At 38.2% G+C, this 24,672-nt stretch overlaps 1 protein-coding gene across 9 annotated transcripts in view; it reads left to right on the top strand.

The window, feature by feature from the left end:
- EHBP1 (EH domain binding protein 1) overlaps window positions 1-24,672 on the top strand; it is a 212,207-nt gene that overhangs the window by 106,613 nt on the left and 80,922 nt on the right. For all 9 annotated transcript variants that reach the window (XM_033054322.1, XM_033054320.1, XM_033054323.1 and 6 more), the window contains 2 exons: window positions 21,650-21,828; window positions 22,452-22,500. In XM_033054322.1, coding sequence (XP_032910213.1) covers window positions 21,650-21,828; window positions 22,452-22,500 — 228 coding nt within the window. The remainder of the gene's footprint in view (window positions 1-21,649; window positions 21,829-22,451; window positions 22,501-24,672) is intronic.

Below are 24,672 nucleotides of genomic sequence, written 5' to 3'. Positions count from 1 at the left end.
CTATGTCTTGTGGTAGAGAAGCCAAAGCAATCCGTCTCTGCACAATCAAAGATTTTATTGTCTTTGTGAGAATGAGGAGGCAGGAATACTACTGAATTTATGTAGGAGGTAAAGAATTATTCTCTAGAGAGCAGGAGGAGACAGGTAAGCATCTTCAACCATAGAGTTATTTTTAAATGTTAGAAGAATATACTTCTTGCACTGGATTGACCTTTACTCATTGACTCCTTTGAAGGATAGCATGTGCCCTTCACTTTCTGGAAACCATTCTGATAGAGGCTTTTCTTGGGATTTGGTGAATTCAGTTTATTGCCAGACTTTAGCCAAAGCTCGTGTTGATGCCTCATTAATCCATCAGGTTTCTGCCATTACCATTAACCTACTGAAAGTAAATGGGTATATTTGGTGAATCTAGCTTGGTCTCACATCTTTTCTCCCACCTTCAGGGTCTGGAAGCCTGTGTTGGTTAAACATTTGCCTTAGAGAGTAACTGCTGCAGGCTGATGAGCTGCCAGCCTAGGATTTGGGAGCTCTTAGAGCTCCATTTCACAGCTGCCTGCCTAGAATCTCTCAGTTGATGAAACTCCTGCATTCCATCCTGAGGATAGATGTTTCTCTGGCAATATGTGATTATATGAACAGACATAAAATTGATATCAGACCACAAGATGCTTTTTGAACTTTGAATGGATTTTCAGTTATGCCTTGCAACTGATGAAAGTATATGGCACCTGGACTGGATGATAAATCAGTTTAAGACTGTCGTTATTGTGTACACCATTCTTGCCTTTATGAAGGTCATGGTGTTGCTGGTAGTCATGAAAACACAGGAATTGGTTTTGGTGCTTTTAGACAAGAAGTTGTGATGGCCTTTTAAGTCGATGGAAGAGAAGAATACACTCTCAAAGCAGTCCAAAACCAATAGTAACATCTCTGTTTGTCACCATCATTGTTAAAGCTCTCTCTGTCTCTCATTTTAAAACTAAAATTAATTGTTTTGCATGCCAAGTAATAATCTGCTCTCTCATGCCAGACAAGCTAGCTGATTTAAGCTCTAATGAAACATTTGCAGGAAATACAGAATCATTTTCTGCATGACATGTAGTAATCCATCTCCATCCAGTATCCTTGGTAATCTGCTGTGTATCTGCAATGCTTCAGGATGTTCAGGCTGTCCAGGAAGATTTCTGCCTGATAGATAGTTTGTCCTTCAAGCAGCAAAGGAGGTACAAATTACTTCCTTATGAAAGAAGTTAAATTCTCAGATATTTCTTAAGGCAACAAGTAGGAACCTGTAATTTTTTTTCCTCCTCATTCGTTCTAAGCCAGAGCACAGAACAGGTAAGTTTAGTGGAAGAGGGAGAGGTGACAGCTTCCCCCACAGCTCCCAAAATATCAGAGATCCTAAAGCCTCCAGTTGCTTGTTTTCTCCACTTTTATTTACCTCAAGATTATCAACCTTATGTGACCAAACAGTAGGAAGACTTCATCCTAAAACACAGGTGCAGTAATGCAACTGAGTGGAGGAATGACAGTAAATTCCACATGGGAGATGAAGACTCACTCACTGTCTCTTGGTATCAAAAGTATTTCTAGTTTTCCATTCGCATAAGGACTTCCCAGCTCTCTGGAATATCTTCTTCAATGACTTTGCTCCTTTTCAGCTTCACATTTGCTGCAGAGGAATTGTACAAAAACTAAACAAACAAAACAAAACAAACAAACAAAAAAACCCTACAACAAAAAAACCAACAAAAAACCAAAAAAGAAACCAAACAAAACAAACAAAAAAGACACTGAGAAAATCTACCATTGCATGCAGCCCAAAGGCATTTTTTCTTCTAAGAGGAAGAAAAACAAGCTGCACACATAATATGAACTGAGTGATAGTGAGATAATCATATGGAAGCACAAACACATCATTCAACTTGCTGCTTTTAAAATGTTAAAGAATAAAAAGGGCTCAATTTTTAAATCCAGTGCTTAAGCAATGCCTTATTACTGTTTTCATGAGTTTTAAATGGCATTTGTGAAATTGGCTATGTTGCCCTCATGTTATTCCCATGACTGGTGCCAATAGGATCCCACTGTTGGACATCAAAACTGTAGAGGAAACCAAGCCCTTCCATGTTCTATGTATGAATACTTCTGACTGAAGTATCTTGTGCTCATGCTGTCAAAAAGATTTAGGTGCTGCTCTATAGTCACATTATCTCTAAGAGAGGTGCTTCCTTCAGAATTTGAGGGTTAAAACCCTCAACAATTTGCCCAAATGTTCCTGTAGCAGGAGTTTTGCCCAGGACTGGAGGCAGAGCTGAGCTGCTTCCATCTTCAGCCCCTTTCTTCTCTTTTTGTCCCAGAAGCTGGAGTATTACCTAGATGGAAACACATCCTCACGTGGTGTTCTGTATGTTCTGCTCTGCAGTGCAGGCTGTATGCTGAGCCAAGGGCCAGCAAAAGGCACTGCTTTCTGTGACAGTTGAGTGCTTTCCAGCAGCAGTGAATGGGATCTTTCCCTCTGTCATGAATTCCTTTTGTGTGGTGCTAAGCTGATCTCTGAACCAGATTTTGGACTGTGGTGGTTTGTTCATTGTTTTGTTGTTTTTTTGTTTTTTTTTTTTTTCTCAAGTTCACAGCTGCATCCAATCTGGATAAATTAGCAGAGCTGTTGGCTTGGCTATAGTGCCATGCAGCTGAGACAGTGCTGTTTTGTGTCACATGAACTATCCTAAAACAAACATTTCTCTGTAAGGTCAGGTCTTAGGTGACTCACACTGAGGACTCAAAAGCATTAGCTTACAGTAATCTGGAGGTGGATTTTTTGTGGACCTCAGTTTTTACTAAAAAATACATATATGCTATTATATAAAGGGTATTAATAAAAATGTATTTGTAACCATAATCTTTGAACACTTGATTTGGCCACTTTAAGTGCTGCTACTTAAGTGTTTGACTGTTTCTCCTTTAGGTTCTTATTAGTAGTGGGGATGCAAATAACAAGTCTCCAGAACTGTCCTGGAAAAATATTTTTCATTGCAAATTAATATATATATTGTTCAGGTTGATAAATGCTTGACTGCTTCTGTCATTTTCATAATTGCTCTTTAAGGTACTTGTGCATTATTGGTGCAATGTAGCTCCTGCTGAAATGGATGGTAACTTTGTCAGTGCCTGCAGCAGTTCTGAGTTGCACCAGTTACCACTACTGTAAAAAGTCTGTGCAAGTAAGGTTTGGTAACTGCTCCAGTGTTGTGACGTTCCAGGCCTCACTTTTCATATTTTAAATTTAACTTACATTTACAAATTATAGATCTCAGATTTGTTGTCGTAAAAACTACTTCAGTAGTTGTGGAAAAGGTGCACTGAGATTTCTGGAGTGCAGTGGTTCCTAAATATCAGTGCTTTCCAGTTTGGCAGTGTTTGGTTTCCCTCCCAGAGGACATGGGGATTTAGACACAAGCCCAGAGCAGTCCTGGCCTTCCCAAACATCTGAATGCCAGCTGCACTGGGCCAGCTCTAGTGAGATCTGGGCCAGCTTCTGGGAGATGTCATCTGCAAGTCCTTATCCCCAGCGAGGGCCTTTTATTTTGTTGTAGTTCCTGTAAGTTGTTTGCCTTCACTTCTCCAGCAGAAGGGGGCTGTGGGGAGACAGGCAGATGGGACAAGGCCATGGACTCCTGGTGTGGGTGCTAGAGGGCCACTTTCCTGTGCCTTGTGACCTGGAGGGCTTTGATTGTCGTGCCGGGCTTCACAGACTCATGTTTAGTTCAAGCTTTGCTCTTTAAAAGGTAGAAGAAAGAAGGAACTCTTCTCCTCTACCTAAGACCTTCTTAAGCCATCATCAAAACAAAAATCCTCAAAATCTTTGCAACAAAAACCTGAAAAAATCCTTTTTTTTTTTTTTTTTTTTTTTTTTTAACCACTTGATTCTTTCCAATGTTCCCTTGCACCTAACAAGGACCTCAACACAATTTGTAGAAGTTGGCATGGTAGCATTTAACTTTTAGCTGTTACCTTGAGCCAGGGCTGGTTTAGGTAAAGTCCAGGGTGCTCTCTCCACCATCAGTGGCCCATCCATGGCCCCTGGTGCAGCACTCAGTGCAAGGAGAACATTAACAATGTGCCTGGTTCTCTGCTTGCCTGAGGGATGGGTTTGGTTCATCGTGGTTGGCAAGCACCTCAAATTGGAAATAAGTGTGCATGAATAAATATTGCTTTGCTTCTGTCATGATGAGTTATGAACATATTACAAAAATAATTATCTTCCCTTCATAAATCAGTCTGGTAGTTAACTTTGGTTTGCTTGCTAATTCACTGTTCCTGCTGAATGTTCTTTGGTTTGGGTCAGATGCTTAAGCATAGGAATAAATCACAGGTCTAAGCCAGAATGCTTTTTGTTGCTGGGAATTAAAATAAGTCTAAAACCAAAATAGATGGCATTTATAAGCTAATCTACAGTGCAATGATGGCCCTAAAATGTGGTATTTGTATTAGCTGTTCTACCCTGCTTTGTAGAAGTGTTTTTAGATAGAATTTTACCTAATTTATTTAAAATTGTGATCACCTTTAGTTTTAGGTGGGCAGGTTAGTGAAATAGATTTGTGAAGCTAGATATACTCAGAGGTAAAATCCAGGAGAAAAAGGGAATCCATAGGTGCCAGAAGCCAAGCCTTAGGGCATGAGAAACACTCAGGTATTCTATGTGTGTGTTGCAGTCATACCCACCAGCAAATTAAATTAAGCACAAACCTTTTTAAAAGAAGAGAAAATCAGGCCAGGAGAGAAAATTAGAAGGAAAAATGTTGTATTCCTGAGTTGCAAGGAGAAATATGTTGCCAATTCATACTGCAAGAGAGCTGTGGTGACAAGAGGCTGCACAATAAAGCAAGCACTTGTGCGATAGTGCCGGCACACTAGCTGCATGTTCTACAAGAGCATTTTTTAGCCATGTTCAACAGTGTGCCTGCTATCGCTCCTCCATTTCTTGAATTCAGGATGACCTTTGCATGAATAAAGTCAAATAGGATTAAGGCAGGAATTTTCAACAATGGGAAAGAGCAACAGATGTAGCCGACTTTGAACGTGGGAGGATTGTTGATGCACGGTTGCCTAAAGGGAGTGTCTGTGGTGACAAAAAAAGGGGGGGGGAACCCAACAATTTCCTAAAATATTAACCGCATAAAAGAAAAGAAAATAAATAGAAAAAAATCCAAAGAAACTGAGTGATTCTGGTTTTTATTGGCATCAAGATGAAGGCAGGGGTTTTTGATTCACTGCCTCCTTTTAAATCTGTTTCTGTCTATTCTTTCAGCAGAACTCTGTTCTCTGCAACTGTCACTATATGAGCTGTCTGAGGGGTTTGTGGCATGTACCATATTTTTAGATTCACATTTTTTATGAGTTGTTTTAAGGAAAACAAAAATGGAGTATACAGAAAAAAAGAGATTTTGTTTTGCTGGGGAATCAGGCATTTGAATACAAAATCCAGATCCTGCTAATATTTTATGGTTTGACTTGTCCTGTGCAGAAGCTTATAGATGGATCTCAAGTGAATACAGTGCAGGCAGTCTGTACAGAGACTGTTAATAAAAGGGAAAAAAAAGGTTAAAAATACATTTAAAGTGAGAACTCTTTCTGATACAATTTAAGTAGTTTTATGTGTCGTTAGATATACCAAATTTGTGTTTATATCAATAAAAAGAGGACATGCAAATGTGTTTTACTTAGTTTCATTATTGAAAAGAGCTGTTATGCAGTTTAGCAGATAATTGTGTTAACCCCTGAATGATGCTTTATAGTTTGTTACGAGTAATGCACAGAATTTAGATATTGTTCGTATGTCTAATTCAGACAAATCAGCTTTGAAAGGCATGTGTAGGAAAAGCTTTTAAAGTGTGAATGAAAACATGTGCTCTAGCTCAGTGAAAGGACTTTAAAGGAGCTAGCTAGAAACGAAAGCCATTAAGGAAATCACCTTGTAAATGTTATAAAAAAATATTGATGAGCTTAATATATTAACTCAACTTTAATATTTAAAAGCTTGATTAAACACTCACTGATTAAATGCTTACTCCACTTTAAAGAGAGCTGTAGCGTTGAGAGGGCAGTCTCTCACAGGGCAAAAATAATTTGGATTCAGAGGATGTAGCATGGTGAAACATCTTCTAATACTTCTTATCCTGCCTCTCCCCATACTCCTTTAGAGCAGAGCTTGCTGGAGTGAGCTGTGGGTTCCCACTTGAAGATGCTCTGCCATAGGATATCCAGTAGTTGTAACATGTCTACCATCCCCAATATAAGAAATATTTCAATAGACACAAACAAACAAATACCTCCCCCCAAACACAGATAAAACCAAAACAAAAAAACTACCCCAAAACCCCATGTTGCTACCTGGGATGGAATATCTTGAAGAACACAGCTCTCTAGGTACTGGAGGCTTCATTGCTATTTTTTTTTTACCTTGGTAAAGGTCCTGTGGTGTTTAATTTTGAGACTAGGAGCAACTTTATATGCATGCCTGGCATCTTTAGCACCAAGGGCACATCACAGTTGCTTGCATGGCGTGGATTAATGCCCACTGTGACTGTAGAAAGTCGCCTTTATTTCCCTGTGGGCTCAGTGTGGGGGCCGACATTAGGCTCACAGATGTGTACACAACTGCTCAAATTGTGCCTGCACAACTGGGGGGAGGCTGTCACAGGCACACAGCAGAACCAGAGAAATACGTTTTGAAAGAACATTTGGATGCTGACTATTGCATGGCTGGATTTTTGTAAGCATCCGTGAGACTTCATGCAGAGTCCACTGAAGGCAAGGAGAAGTTGAGGTCCTTTGGTTGCCCCTCAGTTTATGTTCCAGAGCAGTGAAATCTTTCCACACAAGGTTCCACGAGTGTCGACTGGCAGATTAGAGTTGTTTCTAACCCCTTAGTTGTCTTTTGTATGTTGGAAGGGTGAGCCACAAGGAAGAGTACAGTCTCTTTTTCTTTAGTAGGCCAGCTAAAATCTTCCTTCTGTCTCACTTCATCAACACCTTTGAGACAAGGAACTGTAATCTTAAAGTCTTGCAAGGGTCATGTTTCTTGGCTTGCTTCAATGCAAATACATCCTTAGAATCCAACTCAGCCAAACAACCTTTAAGATATCCTCAAATGTTATACCACCATAAATAATTATAAATAAAAAGAGTGTTCTATTTTTGTGTTCTTTCTTTTTTTCCAATTAGCTGCCTTGTAGTTTATGCTTCTGGAGCATAACTAAAGTAATTTTTACTTTAAAAGCACATAGTCAGAATGTGTTTCTGTTACTTCAAGTAAGCTTGGGTTATTTTTTATATATTGACAGAGCATATATTTTCTTTCTGTGTGTGTATATAGGTACATACAAAGGTATGTATGTTATACCTTTATAACAATATATAAATATCATATACATACCTTTATATATAACAAATATATGTTTATTATCTACATTCAAGCTTTCTAGAAAGTGAATTCAGACACCAGTTCAATACAGATGGCTTAACAGATGTTAAGATTCAAGTGTTTTGTTCTAGAATCTACTTCATAACTCAACCATATTCTGTAATGCCATGAGCCCTTTTCTTAAGGTTGCCAAAGTGCTCTTAGGAACTCTGTGAAAAGCTTTGTTTTTGTCACTGTGAAGCAATGCTGCAGAATTGATGCTTTTCTAAAGTGCTCTCCTGGCCCTCTGTGCTATTGCTAAGTCATCTGTCATAGTTGTTACTGACAGCAGTGACTCAGTGACATAATGGGACTCAATCTTTCATTGAGGCATGAGTGTGTGGATCAGAACCCAATCAGTAGGCTTACATAGAGAAAACCATGGAAAACCACATATTGTTGCAATGCTCAATGTGGTTATAACTGTAACCATACATTTTTCCGTTCTACCTAAAATGCTAGTGGAATTAGGATTACCACTAGGATTTAACAAAGAAAAAAATTTAAGAACAACAATTGTTTTTGACAGATTTTCAGGGGAGGAGTTTTCTCTACAAATGCATGTAACTGTTTTTACATTTCTTTATAGCAGCAAGATTAGGCTTCTATAGAAAAGATGTTTGGAGTTTTGCCTGCTAGAAATAAGTTTTCTTTTAGGACAGTATCTTTTTTTGTGCTTACATACTTAACCATTGTTTTTAAATGTAGGATCAGAATGTGGCATAGATGTGAGTAATAGGCAATAATAGAAGATAATTCCAATGAGAGCATTCACATTTTTGAAATATTCTTCCATTTCTGGTCTCCTTGGATATATAAGTGGTTGATCTAAAATCACAATCTGTCTTTTTTTGCAAGCATTTAAAGAGTCACAAGACCCATACAACACATGGGACATTACGGGGTTTGTTTCAGAGCACTTTAATCTCTTCTGGAAAAGTGTTTCCTTCCTTTTCTGGAGGAAGCCAGTACTGTGACTAGTCCCCAGACAAATGAAATTTATTGCTCTGGATTTTGGTTCTTCTGTGGGTTTCTGTGTTTTGGGGTGTTTTTAAGCACAGATGAAGTGTATTTGGTCCTTCATCACCTCAGTCTCACTTTCTCTGACAGTTGCTCTGCCAGCATTTCATGCCCAATACAGAAGAAAAAGAATAAAGAAAGCAACATTATACAGTGGGCCTATTTTCTGACCAGATTTTAGCAATTTCACATCCTTAAACTCCTTAACATTTTCCTTGGTGTTGATGAGTAATGGACTGTGTGGATCCTCAAACAGGTGATCTAAATGGGAAATGCATATCTGCTTGGAACTATTTGAGAAATAGATTCACATTTAAAAAAATGTTTAAAATGGGTTATTTTTATATTTATTGAGCAAAATGAGAGTAAGAGAGATCAAATCCTATTACAGTTCCATTTTGTTTTGTCCTTCTCAACTTAGAGGATTCTTTTTGGTGATGAGTTTGGCTGTGAGTTGTCGGTTTAGATTCCATAAAATTGACCTCTTTTTGTAGTGAAGTTAGTTACAAAATATGTTGCTTCTCTCTGATTTAGGACATAAAATGCCTCTGTAGTGTTCCATAACTTAGAGACATAGATAGCATTCCTTAATCTGCTTGGAGCATTTTGGTTAGACTTCTGCTCTGAGGAGTCATCTAAATAGCTAGGCTCTACCAGCTGCAAAGGAGGTTTTGGAAGGCCACTGAGACCAATCCTGCCTACCTGAACTCCTCTTTTGAGAGTCCAGTGCCCTCCCCTTCCTGCTTCGTCCCACCCACTCCCAAACTTGCAGAAGGGATTGTTAAGTACCAGCCCCTAACACTGCCAAGGTTTTGTGAACAGGAGAAAATAAAAAAATCACTGCTAAATTACTTTTAAGTATTTACATGTGGTAAAGAAAAAACTTATGTGAATGTAACTCATTGAGAAACTATGACTAAAGCAGCGTGCACAGTATATATTTATCAACTTGTCATTCTCCCACTAGAACTTCAGCACTTCTGCTTGAGTGCTCTGTAAGTTTTATTGTAACTGTAGGAAAAAAACTGCTCTTTGAACTCCCCTCCTGTACAGCTTTAAAGGTAAGGTAGGTGTTCATCAAATGATGTTGCTGTGCTTGTTTCCCAGTCATGTCTTGGCTGATGCTTCTGCTACTGAGTGTTGCCTAGAAGTGTGAAAAGCTTGTGTTTTTAAGATGGTGGGTCCTACACCTTTAAATAATTTTTAGACACTCATGTAACTTGGAACTAATGCTCAGTATTAGAACAAATTTTGTAGATGCCACTGGAGGCTTATTTAGGGCAGTTGGCTTTTATAAATTTTCCGAAGCTCCAAAATTGCAGCCAGTTTGCTGTGTTACCAGAGCTCTCCCATTACATTAACTTTCTCTTCCCTTAATTCCCTCCATTTCAAAGACTGTTATAATCATTTAATCTCTCATTATGCAATTAGATATGTTGCTACACATTTATTAGCAAACTTATTGTCAAACTAGTAGTAATGCTCTAATTTACACTTCCCAAAGCATGGAAATTCCTGTGTAGGAATGAAGGCTCCCTTCTTTTCCCTCCTCCACCTATCCCGAGGTGCTTGTGCAGTGAAAAGTATTGCAGGAGACTTGTGAGTGATAAGTGCTCTACATGTTATAACAGGTGGACATGATCAGACTTGTTAAAGATGATGTATGAGGCTTGAGTGTGAGTTTTCTGCATTTGTGCCAGCTGAAGATTTACCCTGTGTATCTCCTTTGGGCTTCTCTGATAAATCTCATCTCATCCCCCTGTGCAAGAGTGAGCAGCTGATACCTTCCCCCAGTGCTCCTTCTAATAACTGGCTGAAAGACTGAAGTCTTCTGGTGCAGTCCTTCTGTGCAGGTGTTTCCTAGTCCTGCCTGCAGAGGGGTGTTTGGAATCACAAGCAGCTCACACTCAGCACATTAATCATCGCATCATCTGGGGACCAATAGAGAACCTGGCAGGAATGCTTGATTTTATTTAACACACCATGTAAACTAAGTCCAAAAGGCACTTGAAATGTAGCACTGTACTCCATTTGTGGAAGCTCAAAGGCACAACTCCTCTGAAGGATTTTAATCCAATGGATATTAAGGTATTGGGGATCCAGTGATGTCATCCACCTCTCACTGAGCGTTAATGACAGTTAATGCATGGATTAATTATTGGAATAGTGTTGAAAGACCAGGGAGTCATGAATCTGTATCTCTGGTACTGCCTTAGAAATACAGTCTCCAATCAGAGATGCCTAGGGAACTGTCTGTTCAGGAAAACCTATCTGGATCCTATGCTCGCCAATATTGTGCACACTCCAGGTGTAATAGTGCATGCTAAAAAGCCTGTCTGGTTCTTCACATCATGCTATTGTAGCAGTACCCTTCTTTTCTCTCTCAGCTTGGAATACTCCATGTATGGTATGAGCTGCAAAATTTGTTCCTCAAACTCAAAATCAGTATTTTGTCTCAATCTTTTAATATTACAATATTTGCCATGTAATGTTTTGCTCAAGGTGTTTATTTTTTTTACTTATTTCACAAAATATTTTTTCTTTAGGGAATTTAAACCAAAGAAAAGAAAAAGCTGCTGAACAAATTCTGTAGTTCCAAATATCAAGCTAGTTTTAAAAATGCTGATATAAGTACTGTATCAAATTAATGAAAAAAAACTATCTCTGTGATCAATGTACTGATATTCAATTCAAAATTTTATGGAGTAGATCCTGGGGATCATTTAGGAGTTTTACATGTGTTGAAAAAATGAAACCCAGAAGATCTGACTGCTGTGCATTGCTGTAACACCCCTGGAACGTGGCTAACGCCCAATTACTGCATGCTTAGACTTGGATGGGAATTACAATTGAGCTGTAAAATATTTTGACAGTTTCCAACTGTTGTGTGGTTATTAGCCAGGCATCATAAGAGAATGAAATACAGTGATTTGATTAGGTTTGTATCACGATCTGCTTAAACGAGGACTTTTAGCATAAACATGTAGTGTAAAGTGTTAATCAGAGGCAGTATTTAATTATTAACAGCTTTTCTTGAGTTCTGCAGGAGAGAATTCCTCTCTCCCAAAGATTTTGATTTCTTACATGAGACTTGCCATACCTTTATGCTTCAGCTTTTCATTTACAAGCTTTTACTTGTTGAGTGCTAAAAGCATAGCCACACCAAATTTAATTTGTCGCATGAAAATTATGTGTGTATTTTTCAAGAGGATAGATTTGACAGTGTTGAAGCTAGAAAAGCTTGTGTTAATTACATATTATAAAACAAAAAGGATGTTTTCATTTAACATGTATTTCTCCTTTTAGCTGAACAAGTCCTAGCAATTAGCAAATTTGAATAATGTAAGAATTCCTGGAAAAATATATGTTAAGCCAAGTGGCACTTGAATTGCTGTTACTTTTACGTGTATTTTTATTTTGAAATGAAACTAATAAAGCAAAAATATTCAAACTGCATGCAAATTAAGCTCCAGATTGTGCCAGTCTTGTTATGTTCATTAAGCCATTGAATCCTTGAGTAGTGGCTGTTATTCCATGGGGACTATTCACAGAATAAGGTACTATTCAGTGAGGTAAAGATAACAATCTGCCTTCACACTGCTTAAATAATGCTCATTCTGTTGGGCAACTAAAGCAAGAATATTCAAGCCTGTCATTCCTTAATTTCTCACTTGCTTTATTTAGTAATGTTTTTTGTTTTCTGTGTTGTTTATGAATGGTGCTTGAGAGTGAAGCATTCTGTTTCTGGTAGAGAAGGCTTTTTCAAGTGTTGTCATCCTGTTTTTTTCTTTAAAAAGCCCTCTGAGGTAATCTTTGTCTCAGTTCAGTCTGTGACATCTCTGCTATGGCTAGGAGCTGATTTGGTTACTAGTGTTGCTTTATGTGTTGTTGTTTGTCTAAAGTACCCCATTTCACTCAGCTGTAATTGGTGGGGTTTTTCTGACTCTTGTCCTGGGTTTGACCCGAACTCTCACCTTGCAGGTGACAAAGATCTTTCGAACGTATCCTAGATTTTAGAGTGGCTTTGTCACTCTGTGGAAATGTGCTGACTGGGAGAGAGCCTTCCTCTCTGGCAGTCCTCACAAGGAGCAGTCAATAGCCAGTCCCCTAAACAACTGAGAGAGTTGTAAACTCTACAACTTACAGTTTTTTGTTTGGAGAATTGTCAGTGGTTATTAAACTTCCTGTGTGTTCAGATAGCTGTGTGCTAGGAAAAAAAGCAAAATATGAGAGGAATTAGTGCATGAGTTGCTTATGGAACGAATAATATCAGGACCTCCATGCTAGGATTAATTTTTAAAATGAGAAATATTTTGGGTTTTGGATTTTTTTGGTTGGTTGGGGTTTTTTTTGTTTTTGATTTTGGTTTTTTTGGTGGATGATTGAACCAAGAGTCCAGTATGAAATGTTGCTTGGTGGGAATTAGGGGGTTTCCAGCTTGCTTCCTGTGCTGCCAGAGCATAGAAGGAAGCTCTGCCAGGCTCCTGTTCCCTGGTGGCAGCAGCCCCTGCAAGTTGTAGGCTCTGGAGGTAAGAGATTGAGAATATTGGTTTGAAGCACATCCAAAAGATCACTTGGTCTTTCCACATGCACAAGGGCTAAGTTCTCCTTTACAAAATGAAAGATTTCTGCAACCTGTTCTTAAACAGTAATGAAACATCCCAATGGCCTTCCCAGGTGGTCTTGAGTGCTTCAATATAGATTGCTCCTCCTGATGTCTGACCTCTAGCAAGTAGAGCCTATAACTTTGTTTCTGTAAATACTGGCGTGGAGGTCAGAGTTTGCTTTCTTCTTTGGAATTTTTCGTGCTTGATGGCTTACCATGTTACTTTCCTCTATCCCTTGCTCATACCATAAATGACTTAAATGTGCTTCAGTTTTCTTCATGCTTTCCCCCCGATCCTTCTTTGGGCTCATCTTCCTTACACTGTGCATCAGGAAAAACTGAACATAAAATTTTTGTTGATGCTGAATGGAGTGAGAGAGGCAGTCTGTGTCTTGCAAGCTTTATTCCTGTCTGTACATCTCAGTACAATGTTTGTCTTTTCACATCAGCCTGCTGTTGTTGACTTTATGTTCAGCTTGAATAGACTGTTTTCCCCATATCCTTTTGTGAAGAGCTGTTGCCTAACCAGTTCTTCCTCATCCTGCATTTATGTAAATGATTACTCCTTCCTATGTTTCACTTGTACCTATTGAATTTCATACTGCTTTTTTCAGAACTTTACTCCTTCTTATGTGATTGGAGTTCTTCTAGTGTGTTCGATGTCCATCTCAGCTTCTTGTCCAGTGCATCATTCACCTTCATAATTCAGACTTTCACTGAACTTAAGAAATACTATTGCAGAACTCCTTTTAATGTATAATTCCAAGAATCACTTAAAACTAGTCTTGGATATAGTTTTCCAGCCTGTTTTCAACCTGTACGAGTCTCATTAAGGCTGTTTTCCATGCTTCCTTATGAGAGCATCTTGAAAGACAATTAAAAATTTGTTATTTGTTGCTTCTCTACAGCCTGCTTCCATCTTGTAGAAGGAACTTGGACTGCTAGTCATGATTTGTTGATGACAAAATAATATTTGTTGCTTGTCTTCTTTTAACTTTCATATGTTAAGAAGGACCTTTATTATTTGTTCCACCTCTTTTTCATTTGCTTGTCTGCATCTTGCTATTTGTCCTTTTTTCTTATGCATTTAAAGACTAGAAGGAAATGTAGTCTTTTCCTACTCTTCTAATATTCTCTCCAATGTCTGGGTTTCCAAACTCACCATTCATTTCAGATGTTGTTTCATATTGGTTCTTCCAGGACCTTAGGATTACATTAAATGTGTTCAGCTGATCTGAAAGCTTCTGGCTTATCTAAGATGTGGGGCTGAAATCTGACCTTTCTGTGTCTGTATGAGTAGTGCAAGTCTCCAACTTTCATCTGATTTGTAGAAGGAAGACAGATGTAGAAAAGAAGTACTGAGCATTTTAGATGTCTCCCCATCATTTATGGACGTCTCCTTACCACTGAGGAGGGGAGCAATACTTTTGTTAATCTCCATCTTATGATTGTTTACATGGAGTCAGCTGCTGATGCAGTAGTTTATCAAGGCAAAAACTTGTTTCCGTTAATTTCTCATTTATCTCTTGCTGTCTTCGGGAATTTCAAGAATACCCATCTTTATACCTGGTGCCAGCTTATGGCTAACAGCAGCTCATGGGTACCAGCACCTCATGCAGGATTGTAAAATATACTGATTTTACTTCCACTGTCGGCCAAGAGGTGTACTATGGCCTTCAGAGGTACTATGACCAGGCTTAAAAATACTGAGTACTCTAAGCACACCCAAACAGAGATTGTTTTCCTTTGTTACTGCAATACCTGCACAAATCTGGCATCTGTATTGCGTTCTCAAGTTTTTAAAACAAAGATTTCTCATAGGTAAAGGCTAATGCTTCCATAAATCTGCTTATGGTTCGGCATTAATATAAATGATGCTGCAGTAGATTTACAAAATAGGTAACTGTACAGTTCTGAGCAATGCCACCTTTAATGAGCCAACATCAGAAGGTTGCCTGAAAAAAACATGTCTGTTGAAATGTTCAGAAGAGTGGGATAATGACTTGTGTTTATTTAATGGCTCTGTCAAAAGAAATTCCTGCAAAAGCAACAAGAGTTCACTGTTTTTAGGAAGAATTGGCAGTGACTCTCATTTTTAGTTTGCCTTGTGCTTTCTTTTAGAAGAAATTCTTGTGACCTTTTCTGACAAGCTCTAACACTTCCATTGTTTGCTGCAGGCCTTTGAAATGTGGCAGAGATAGCCTTGGGCCCAGGGAGGTGCGTTTTGCTAGTTCAGTTCACATTTAACAAAGTTAAAAGCTTTGAAAATTGCTATTCCTCATCTGTGGTTTAAGTTGCTTAATTCTGGCAACCTGCCCAAAACCCTGAACGTTCCCATCGTGGCAGAGAGCCAGGGATTGTGAACCAGCAGCATCCTGGTAGCTCATCTGGGCTTCCAGCGCAGATGACATGAGAGCAGAGCGTTCAGCCCACATGCCACCAGGCCAACTGGAGGAAGGAAGGTGGACACAAGGAAACTGCCTGTCTTCTGAGAGCAGAAAAATGAGGCCCCATCCCTGCATGTCATCTGTTCATACTGTTACATTATAAATACGTGTAATCATCAGAGACCCAGCTCCATGTTGGCTTCTGCCTAATGGTATGAGTTACGTACCTTTTCTTGAGATTTTTAATTGAAAACACGGCGTTCAAGACAAAGATTATGCGACCTCAGGGAAGAGAAGCTAGGTGAGCCTCGGCCAATCCCTTTTTAATAGTTCAGTCTGAGAAGGAGATCACTGTAACTTCTTTCCTGGCTGCACTGACCATCAGGTGAAATTACTTCCGCATAAGTAACCAATTCATTATGTTGTCTCAGATTTGTTTCTCTTTTACCAGTTCATTAACATAATCTTCTTGCAATTAGCTAATAAATTTAGGGCTTCTCAGCCTGATGAGGTAGCTGCCCACACTCCTGTGCGGTCCTGTTCTTCTCTGCTAAGAACATCCACGGGGGAGGTTGTCATCTGGAAATAAATTGTCTGTCTTGCTCTTAATTGATTGCCATGAGCAGACAGCCTTGTGTCCTGTTGCGCAAGCGAGGCAATTGTCCAGCAGTTGATGTGTTGTGAATTTCGGTTCTGAAGGTTTAGAGTTTAGTTCTGAATTCTTGGCTTCTTTCATCCTTTTAATCCCTGACAATGAAAATCAAACCAAAACTTAGACTCGGCTAAGAAAATGTTACTTTATTACTAGACAAAGCAGAAAGCAAAAGGAGGCTACCAGATAATTACAAAAGTTACAAAATGAAGTACTTAGCAGTAGCCTTTGTTACTGCAGTCTCTACCATTTTTGTGCCCTGGATGCCTGTAGGTTATATACACATGTGCACATTTCAATTGTATGATCACATACTGTAATTTTCTACCAGACCACTTCCTCGGTGCTCAGAGTAAAAGTAACTAGAGGCAGCCATCTGCAGGCTTGCTTTCCTTTCTTTGCCCAGGCATGGTTTGGAAAAGCTCTTTCCAGTCTCTCGGCCATCAAAACATGTAACAGGCAACTGAAAACCCTTTCACATAAAATAATCAAACCTACTTGGCCAGCTGCTAACTTGAGGTGTGTCCCAAGGATTTCACCTTCCTCTTCACCTTACCGCATTCAAACATGAGAGCATCGTGTCAGCTCAGGCAGATGTCTGAACGTTGGGTTGTGATTGAACATGGACTGGTTTGGTTGTGCCAAAATTAAACCTGTAAAATGATAAGCAATTAAAACCATAGGCCTAAGGCTTTTGAGATAAAAGTTTATATTTTATTGTGCATCCGCATTAGCTGTAAGCACAATCAGAAGAGAGAGAAAGGTGAAGTTTTAAGATTGCTGCGGCTGCTGAAACCTGGAGGTTACCAAAATGCTTGTTATTAATCATATATAGGAAACAAATTCAGTGAATCTTTAACTTGTGTCCAGCAGCTGGTTGTCGTATCTCCTTCATTTTTAGGGACAGTAGGAACCAGAGTCGTTTTGCACCATGCAAATAGAGAGCACAAAGTTAAAGAATCTACTCCTAAACTGCCAATTTTATTTGTCAGAGTAACAGAGTAGCAGAACTAACATTTCTTTCTAGGAAATGTGTATTTTCTGATATATGCATGATCTTCCCTTACTAGAAGCAGAACAACGTTCCTTGTATTTTGATGTGTCACTAAGTTGTAATCTTATGGTGAGCTGCTATGTAAAAAATACCTAGCTACTCTATGTAAAGAACATCTTAGCACAACTGGGTCATGAGGATGTTTTCTCTATTTTTGGAATGAAACAGAAAGCTGTTCTATTCTATCTTTGCAGACTCTTTCCATATTGTATTTTATATCCTTGATACTAGTAAAAACCCCTTTTTGACATAGGCCCAGACTGTTCCACAGCCCAGAATAAACAAAAATTGAATGCACGTTGGACACATACAGATCATACAGACCAAAGGCACAAATTCTATTAAATGAGCCATATTCAATTTCTGATACTCCCAGGCTAATGGGACATTCCTATGGGTGAATTCCTGTGTTATTTAAAAAGTAAAATTTTAGAATATCATTTTGAGGGTATAAAATAATCTATTTGACTGAAATGTATTTGGTGTCTAGTTTCTATTACACCTTTATACATTTTTTCAGGCTGCTCCGTTCAGCTGAGTTTCCTGAATGTCTTCTACATCCAGCCACATGCTGCGCCTTTTCACTCACCTACTTCTGCCTTACTTTTACCCTATCTTGCATTTTGATGGTTGCACAACTTTCAGTGAGCCCAGACAGCATCATGGTTTTGACAGGGGTAGGGGAAAATCCCTTTTATTTTGCTCAGTTAAGTAAGTTAGGGGCCAGTGTCTGTACTTGCCTCTTGAGGGTAAAAAACCTGCTTGTTCATTGTTTCTATGTCTTCCCTATTCTGACTTCCAACCCTATCTCAATCTTTGCTTCCTCTCCTGCAGTTAATTGCCAGTCCTGGGTTGTTGTCTCAGCTCCTTCCCTCTTCTAGGAGTTGTGTTTGTTAATATCAAACTCAAACCACATAAGTCTTCCACCTAGATTACAGATCTTTTTTCTCCCCCTTTACTCCTCTCAGCATCTTTCTCTCCTGGGCTTTAACACTCTTGCTTTCTTTAAGCACCTCTACCCTCATGCAATCTGTCTACAAGCCCTTGAGGTCCTCAGACTGAGCCCCTACAGTCTTCATCCTGCCTGTGTCACACTACCATACTGTCACACTACACTGTCATCACAGTTCCAGTCTTGATTTTCTTCTCCTGAGTGTTGGGCTGTGTGTCAGAGATGCAGCTCAACCCTTGCTCTGTGAGCCATCACTGTGCCTGGTGCTGGATTCCTCAGAGCAGCAAAAGCAAGTATTTGAACATTTTCAAGTGTGGGGATACTGCCTAATACTTGAAACTATTGTCCTCTTGTTAGCATAGAGCACTGGTCTAATGAGACAACCTCCCAAGAGAAAAAATGCATACACTATAAAACATATTAACTGAGCTTCCAGAATGTGTACGAAGAAGAATAGAGACTTCAGTGCTTTTGTTGAATGTGAAACGATGATATCCTGAAGCCAGTGCTGACTCCAGCTGATAAATCCATCCACATGATGCTGCATTTAGATCTGAGCTACCCTGTGAGGGACAAGTTCTGGAATCTCTGTGCTTGCCGTGCAGTTGCTCCATGGCTGGACAGAAACCAGTTGTGTTAGATTCCATAACCTGTTGATCAGTCAGCAGCTCTGGAAATCTGATGTGGATGTTTCGGGCTTTTTAGTGGCATTTCCAGCCAAGTTCGCAGGGACTTTGGCTTTTGAGCTCAAAGAGGCAAGTCGTGACTGCTGTGTCACTTAGAAGAATTGTGTAGTCAGTGCTGAAAATAATGAAGAAAAAGGTTATTAAATTTTCATTTCATCTGATTAGTTCCTATCAATCATGTAGAGCAAATACATGCTAGAAGTAGGCACTTGGTAGTGATTGTGTTTGCACTAAGCCAGAAGTTAATATGTCCAACATACAAATACTGAACGAAAATGTTTTGCATAATGATTTTTCAAACACACATGAAAAAGAAACTTAAACTAACATTTATTTGCTCCTCTGAAGGCATGTCAAGTGTTCACACACAATTCTGCCTTTAATTCTGTATTTCCATTGTGTCTGAAGTTGAATATTTTTATCATGGATTAAATAATGCGAGCTTTGACGCAAGTGGTGATTAGAAGCATAACATCGTCATAGTATTAACTTCACCTTTATAAAAAAAATGGACTAATTAGTGTGGAAGGAAAAACTTATACAATTTTTGCTTTATCAGCTAAGAGAAGAGAAAACTGTGTGTGTTATGCACATTATGCATGTCCTAAATCTTCCGTATTCTGGATAAAGTGTTTTTAGAAAATATAATGTGAGTGGAAAAACAAACACAGAAAAAAACTCCAGCTTAAATATAGGTTTTCAAGGATTAGCAGTCCATCTTTTTAAACATTGATAATTTTTAAATACTTTTTAAAATAAAATGTGAAATTTTGTTGAATTTATTGTTCTAATACCTTTGTATTTCCTTCTATAAAGCCTGGTTTTAAATTCAGTTACATCTTCAGTTTTTTTAGATAAGTAATTAAAGCGTTTAAATGGCAATATTGCCTAAGGAAATTTCAGAGTTAATCAGGAAGCATTTAGGTGGTGACTGGAAAATTTACCATTTTGTTGGGAGTTTCAGCAACAAGTATTAAGCCTTTATAATTAGCATTTAATATATCTAGTAAGTAATGCTCTATGATTTGAAGTATTTTTTTGCATTAATAATTTGTTAAAATATCACCTTTCCACAATTTGATAATTCTATCTTAGATATTTTCTCTCACCAGTGCTATTTCCATATATATAACTTAAAATAGAAAATGTTTTTTTAAGTAACCTAGCACCTTAAATTTCAGGTCAATGATTAGTTACTGGGCTTTGCTTCAAGTAGTAAAGAAAGCAAGAGAAAAACATCATCTTAATTACTTCACTGAATCTGGAGTAACAGTCTGGCAGCTCCTATGCTATATTTGTTTCATTAAAATCTTCTGCGTGGTAAAGTTTATAATTTTTTGCTGCTTTTCCTCCCCTATTTTGTATATCCCTGTTAAAACTGTTAATTCAGTGTATTTGGAGATATTTGTCTCATCGTTAATGGATTTGTTCATGCCGATTTGAATCGTTGATAGGATTACAAAACGTAAGCACTTTTTGTACATATGATGTGGTATTAAAAAAATCTCAGTAAGGTATACCTTTTGCACTTTGTAAATGAGTTAGCAGTGCTTCTGTCTGGTGAGGAGGCAGTGGTTTATGCAACAACTTTTTGGGGCTGATTGAGACAGTAAATGAAAAATTACTTCCCTGGCTCTGTGCACTTTTTTTTCCCTCCAGAAGCAGTGAAAACAAATGAGTTGGTAGCAGCTAATTGCTGAGCACTGACAGGCTTCAGTCAAGGGGGGGCATCGTTGGTCTTTCACAAATAGACAATAACAAGTAAATCCATTTGACCATAAACTTAAGTGGCTGTGATATAGTAAATTACTTGCTCTTAATTTGGGAACTCTCTAGCTCTAAAGTGCATCAAGAGCTTGTTTGTTGTGTATATATGCTTTTAATTATATTACATTGAAAGAAAGGGGATCTCAGTTCTTTCACTGTAATTCAGACGTAGGATTTGCATCAATCACATTCTGCCTGTTTTATTAGATCTAAGAAGTTATTAAAGTGACAGTATTTTTCTAGGAAAATAAGTGTGCATGTCTTCAAAACATCTGCTGCAATCAGTGTGCTGATTTGAGGAGCAGCGGATAGGCTGACAAATGCCAAATACCTGAAATGTTCTATTTTATTTCTTGGTTTAACACAAAAATGTTATTAAGAGGGTCAAAATAACTATTTTGGAAATGGTCATTATTAGCTAATGATGATCTAATGGTTGTTAGCTAGTGACACTTGTTAGAAACCACCCTCTCATAAGAGTTTTGAGCTGAAATTCCTTTTCCACGTAGAAAAACTAAAGCCTGGAAGAGGCGGCTCTTCGGGTGCGGTTGGAAGTGGCTGTTCAGAAACACAGTGCAGTAATTACCTTTATACAATCGCTCACTTGCACAGAAAGAGCACCAAAAACTGTCCTCTGGAGCCTGTACCAGAGGAATCCATCAATCCTGTGTTGTGACTTGGATTGTGAAAGGGCTTGAGGGGATGCTCTTCCATGGCTGCATTTTGGGAAGTGTTTTCAAGGCTGCGTATCACGGACCGTGCCGTGTTTCAGCACGGGTGTTTCCACTGGTACAATTCTTGGCCTCTTCCCCTGTGTAGATCTGGAATCCTGTATATCTGCATCCTTGGGAGACAAGTGCCTGGGGCAACAACTGTAGATAATAACTCGCGATTTGTGTCTTTTGCAAGTTACAGTCATTGTAAACTGACAGCTGTGAAGGACCTGAACTCACATCAAAGGATACAGATCATCTAGTTAGGTCAATTAATGTTAATTCTCATCTTCCATTAAATTCTTTTATCTTCTCTCCTTTTATTTTTTCTTTTTTTTTTTTTCCAGCCAAGCCCAATACCAAGTCCTGTTTTGGGGAGAAAGCCAAATGCTAGTCAGTCATTGCTCGTGTGGTGCAAAGAAGTTACAAAAAACTATAGGGGAGTGAAAATCACCAATTTTACCACGTCGTGGAGAAATGGTTTATCCTTTTGTGCAATATTACATCACTTTAGACCAGACCTGATGTAAGTTGTCTACTCTTTGCTTACGTAAGCTAACTCTCATAGAAATACTGAACAATTTTTAAACTTAGAAATGAAGTACCAGGAGTTTTAGGTGCTGAACTGTTTTCACCTTTTGCTTTCAAGCAGGGAACTGTCCTTTCTAAGAAACCAGGTTTATGAATGCTCAAACTTTGTGACCTCATTGCTCTCCCTTGTTGCATAAACAATTATTTCTTCCCTCTCTGTGATTTGTTTTTCTTCTTCTTAATCTTATACAAAGAACTGACTTCAAGATGATTATGAGAATTGCACCAGTGTTGAAATGAGATGAGAGGAATAAGCTCTTTGTATGCTGACAAGGACGGATTACCTCCTGGTAAATTTGGTTGTCAAGGCTGGCCTCTAGTCCCTGCCTTAACTTCTTTTTTAGATGGAGAGCTTCAGGCAATGAAACATGTAATCGGTGTTTATTTATTTATTTATTTATTTATTCCTTTAATTTTCCACACTATTAGTTTTGTTGATTGAATTGCTGTGAAATTGCTAGTTACTGTATGATATTGTATGTCAAATTTTTAGTTTGTTTTAAAACTACTGCTTTTATCAAATACTGTATATACCCACTGTGCCATTTTCCCCCTCAGTGACTACAAGTCCCTGAATCCTCAAGATATTAAAGAGAACAACAAAAAGGTAAGAACTGCCAGGCAAAAAAAAAAAAAAAAAAAGCAAAAAAACAATTAACAAAACCATAGCCTCAATTTTGACTTCACTGCAGGTTTTTATTAATTTTGGGAAAGTGGGGTTGTTTTGTAAGGTCATAACTGTGGCTCACAGAAGGTATTTGGCCTCCCGCAGCTCAAATCGGATGCATTATTGACTCAGGTTGGTCATGGTTTTAGCATTCACAACAAGTGTGAGGCTGGCATTAGAGTTTAATATTTGTATGGCCTACATTAACTGTGAGAGCAGAGGAAGGACCTGGCCAGCTCGCTGTCAGCACTGGTCTGATTTTTCCAATCAGACATGTAATTAAAAAAAATTAAAAATGTAGCTGCTCTTGGGCTGTGGTACACAAGGCTTCTCTAGTTGTTGCTTTAACAAGGCTCTGGGAACTGGGCATGGTTGATGTTGCTTTGATGGTGATTGTTATATTTTTAAAGATGAAATTTTACACCTACTCTCACACTGCATCAGCTGAATGAAGTGGTGTGCACAGCATGGGAGGTTTAGGATAAAAGGTGTTGAGGTATTACTTTACAAATAAATTAAATGCTAGCAAAATAGTTAATAGCCTTGTGCTGTGCAACTGTTTTAAACCACTCTTGGTTGGTGCAAGATGTAAAAAGTTTCTTTATAAGAAGCAGGAATTCAGTTTGGGAATCACCGGAAAACTGTTTATTTCTGCTCACTATTTTAGACATGTTACAAGCTTCAGTTGGCCCTAGGGACATGTTTAGAAATTACAATTTTCATGTGAGTCACTGATAATAAAATTGTTCCTGAAGATTATCTGAAAATTGTTTTAAGTATCTGCCTTTTTAATGCTGTGATTTTATTTTTATACTGCTTTAAAGGCACTAAATTTAACTGGGATGAAGGTATAAAAATATACTTTGAATAAATTAACCAAGTTCAATATTATATAGCAAACATATCTACAATCTAGTATTATTTATTTACATGGAATTTCTGAAAGTGCTTTATTAAAATTCTTTTCTGTTTTAATTTTAATGTACCTGCACATTTATGGGTTAGTTACTTGTCTTTAATTTAGTACTTAAGTATTATAAATAATGAACTATCTCTGAGCTGCTCTTATCTAATGAGTATTTGGCTGATGATATTTTTTTTTCATTATAATAGGAAGACTTACAATGACCTAAGTGGATTATCTGTGACGTCACAGTATTTTCTGTGACCATGTGTTTTTGTACTTAAGTTTTGTTGAGCGTCTGGCCTAATTAAGCCGGATTATAAAAAAGAAATAATAGATTATTAATTTAAAATGTTGGCAGTATGATCAGTCATCTTTTCTTTGTGAAACTGTGATGGTAAACAGTGAACTTTTTAGCCTGTCTTTCTAACAGGATATAGTTCCCAGAATTGAAGAAATAGTGATTGTTGTTATTGTGCAGATTTTTTTCTTTCATCACTTTGCCAGCCTTTGCCTGACAGCCACACTGAGTATCTCAGTTGCTTCCTGCAGATTTATTTCCTGGTCTCACACAGTTCTGCCAGATAACCCCGTGTGCCCTTGCTTGGAGTGAATGCAGCACTGCCTACAATGGCTGCCTAGAAATTCCATGCAGATATGTAACACATTTGACAATGATTCCTCCTAACCAATTAAAATAACATCTTTGGATGAATAGGATAATTTTCTTTGTCTGAAGCAGCTCTTTTTTTTTCTTGTTTCATTTTTTTCTCTTTTAAAATGTTATTCTGCCTCTCCCCAAAAGGAAAATCACAGATTAAATGTTAGCCCATAAGAGTATATCTTTTAGAAGTGCATGACCTTGCTTGTATTTTAATTTTTAAAAATAAGAAATCTTAAGAGACAACAGTTTCAGTGCAAATACTGACTATAATTACAGATGGAAATGCACTCTTACAAAAAGCACGTCATCAGAGGTTCTTTATAACACACACCAACCTCTTGCTTATTGGGTGCTGCCACTGATGCTGAATAAAAAAGGGTATTTACCTGTGACATCTGATCTTGGCCAATATGTCAGTGTGTTACAGAGTTGGGAAATGATTGGAATACTGCCTGTAGTGCTTGTGCTGATGGATCCCAATTGATGTCTGTCAATCAGCTTGTCAGTAAATTTAAAAAAAAAAGAAAAACCTTCATTGGGAGAT

The sequence above is a fragment of the Catharus ustulatus genome, chromosome 3 (assembly GCF_009819885.2).
Source record: "Catharus ustulatus isolate bCatUst1 chromosome 3, bCatUst1.pri.v2, whole genome shotgun sequence".
Classification (NCBI taxonomy): domain Eukaryota; kingdom Metazoa; phylum Chordata; class Aves; order Passeriformes; family Turdidae; genus Catharus; species Catharus ustulatus.
Note: the sequence above shows the minus strand (reverse complement) of the source record. Positions and strands in the feature narration are given on the sequence as shown.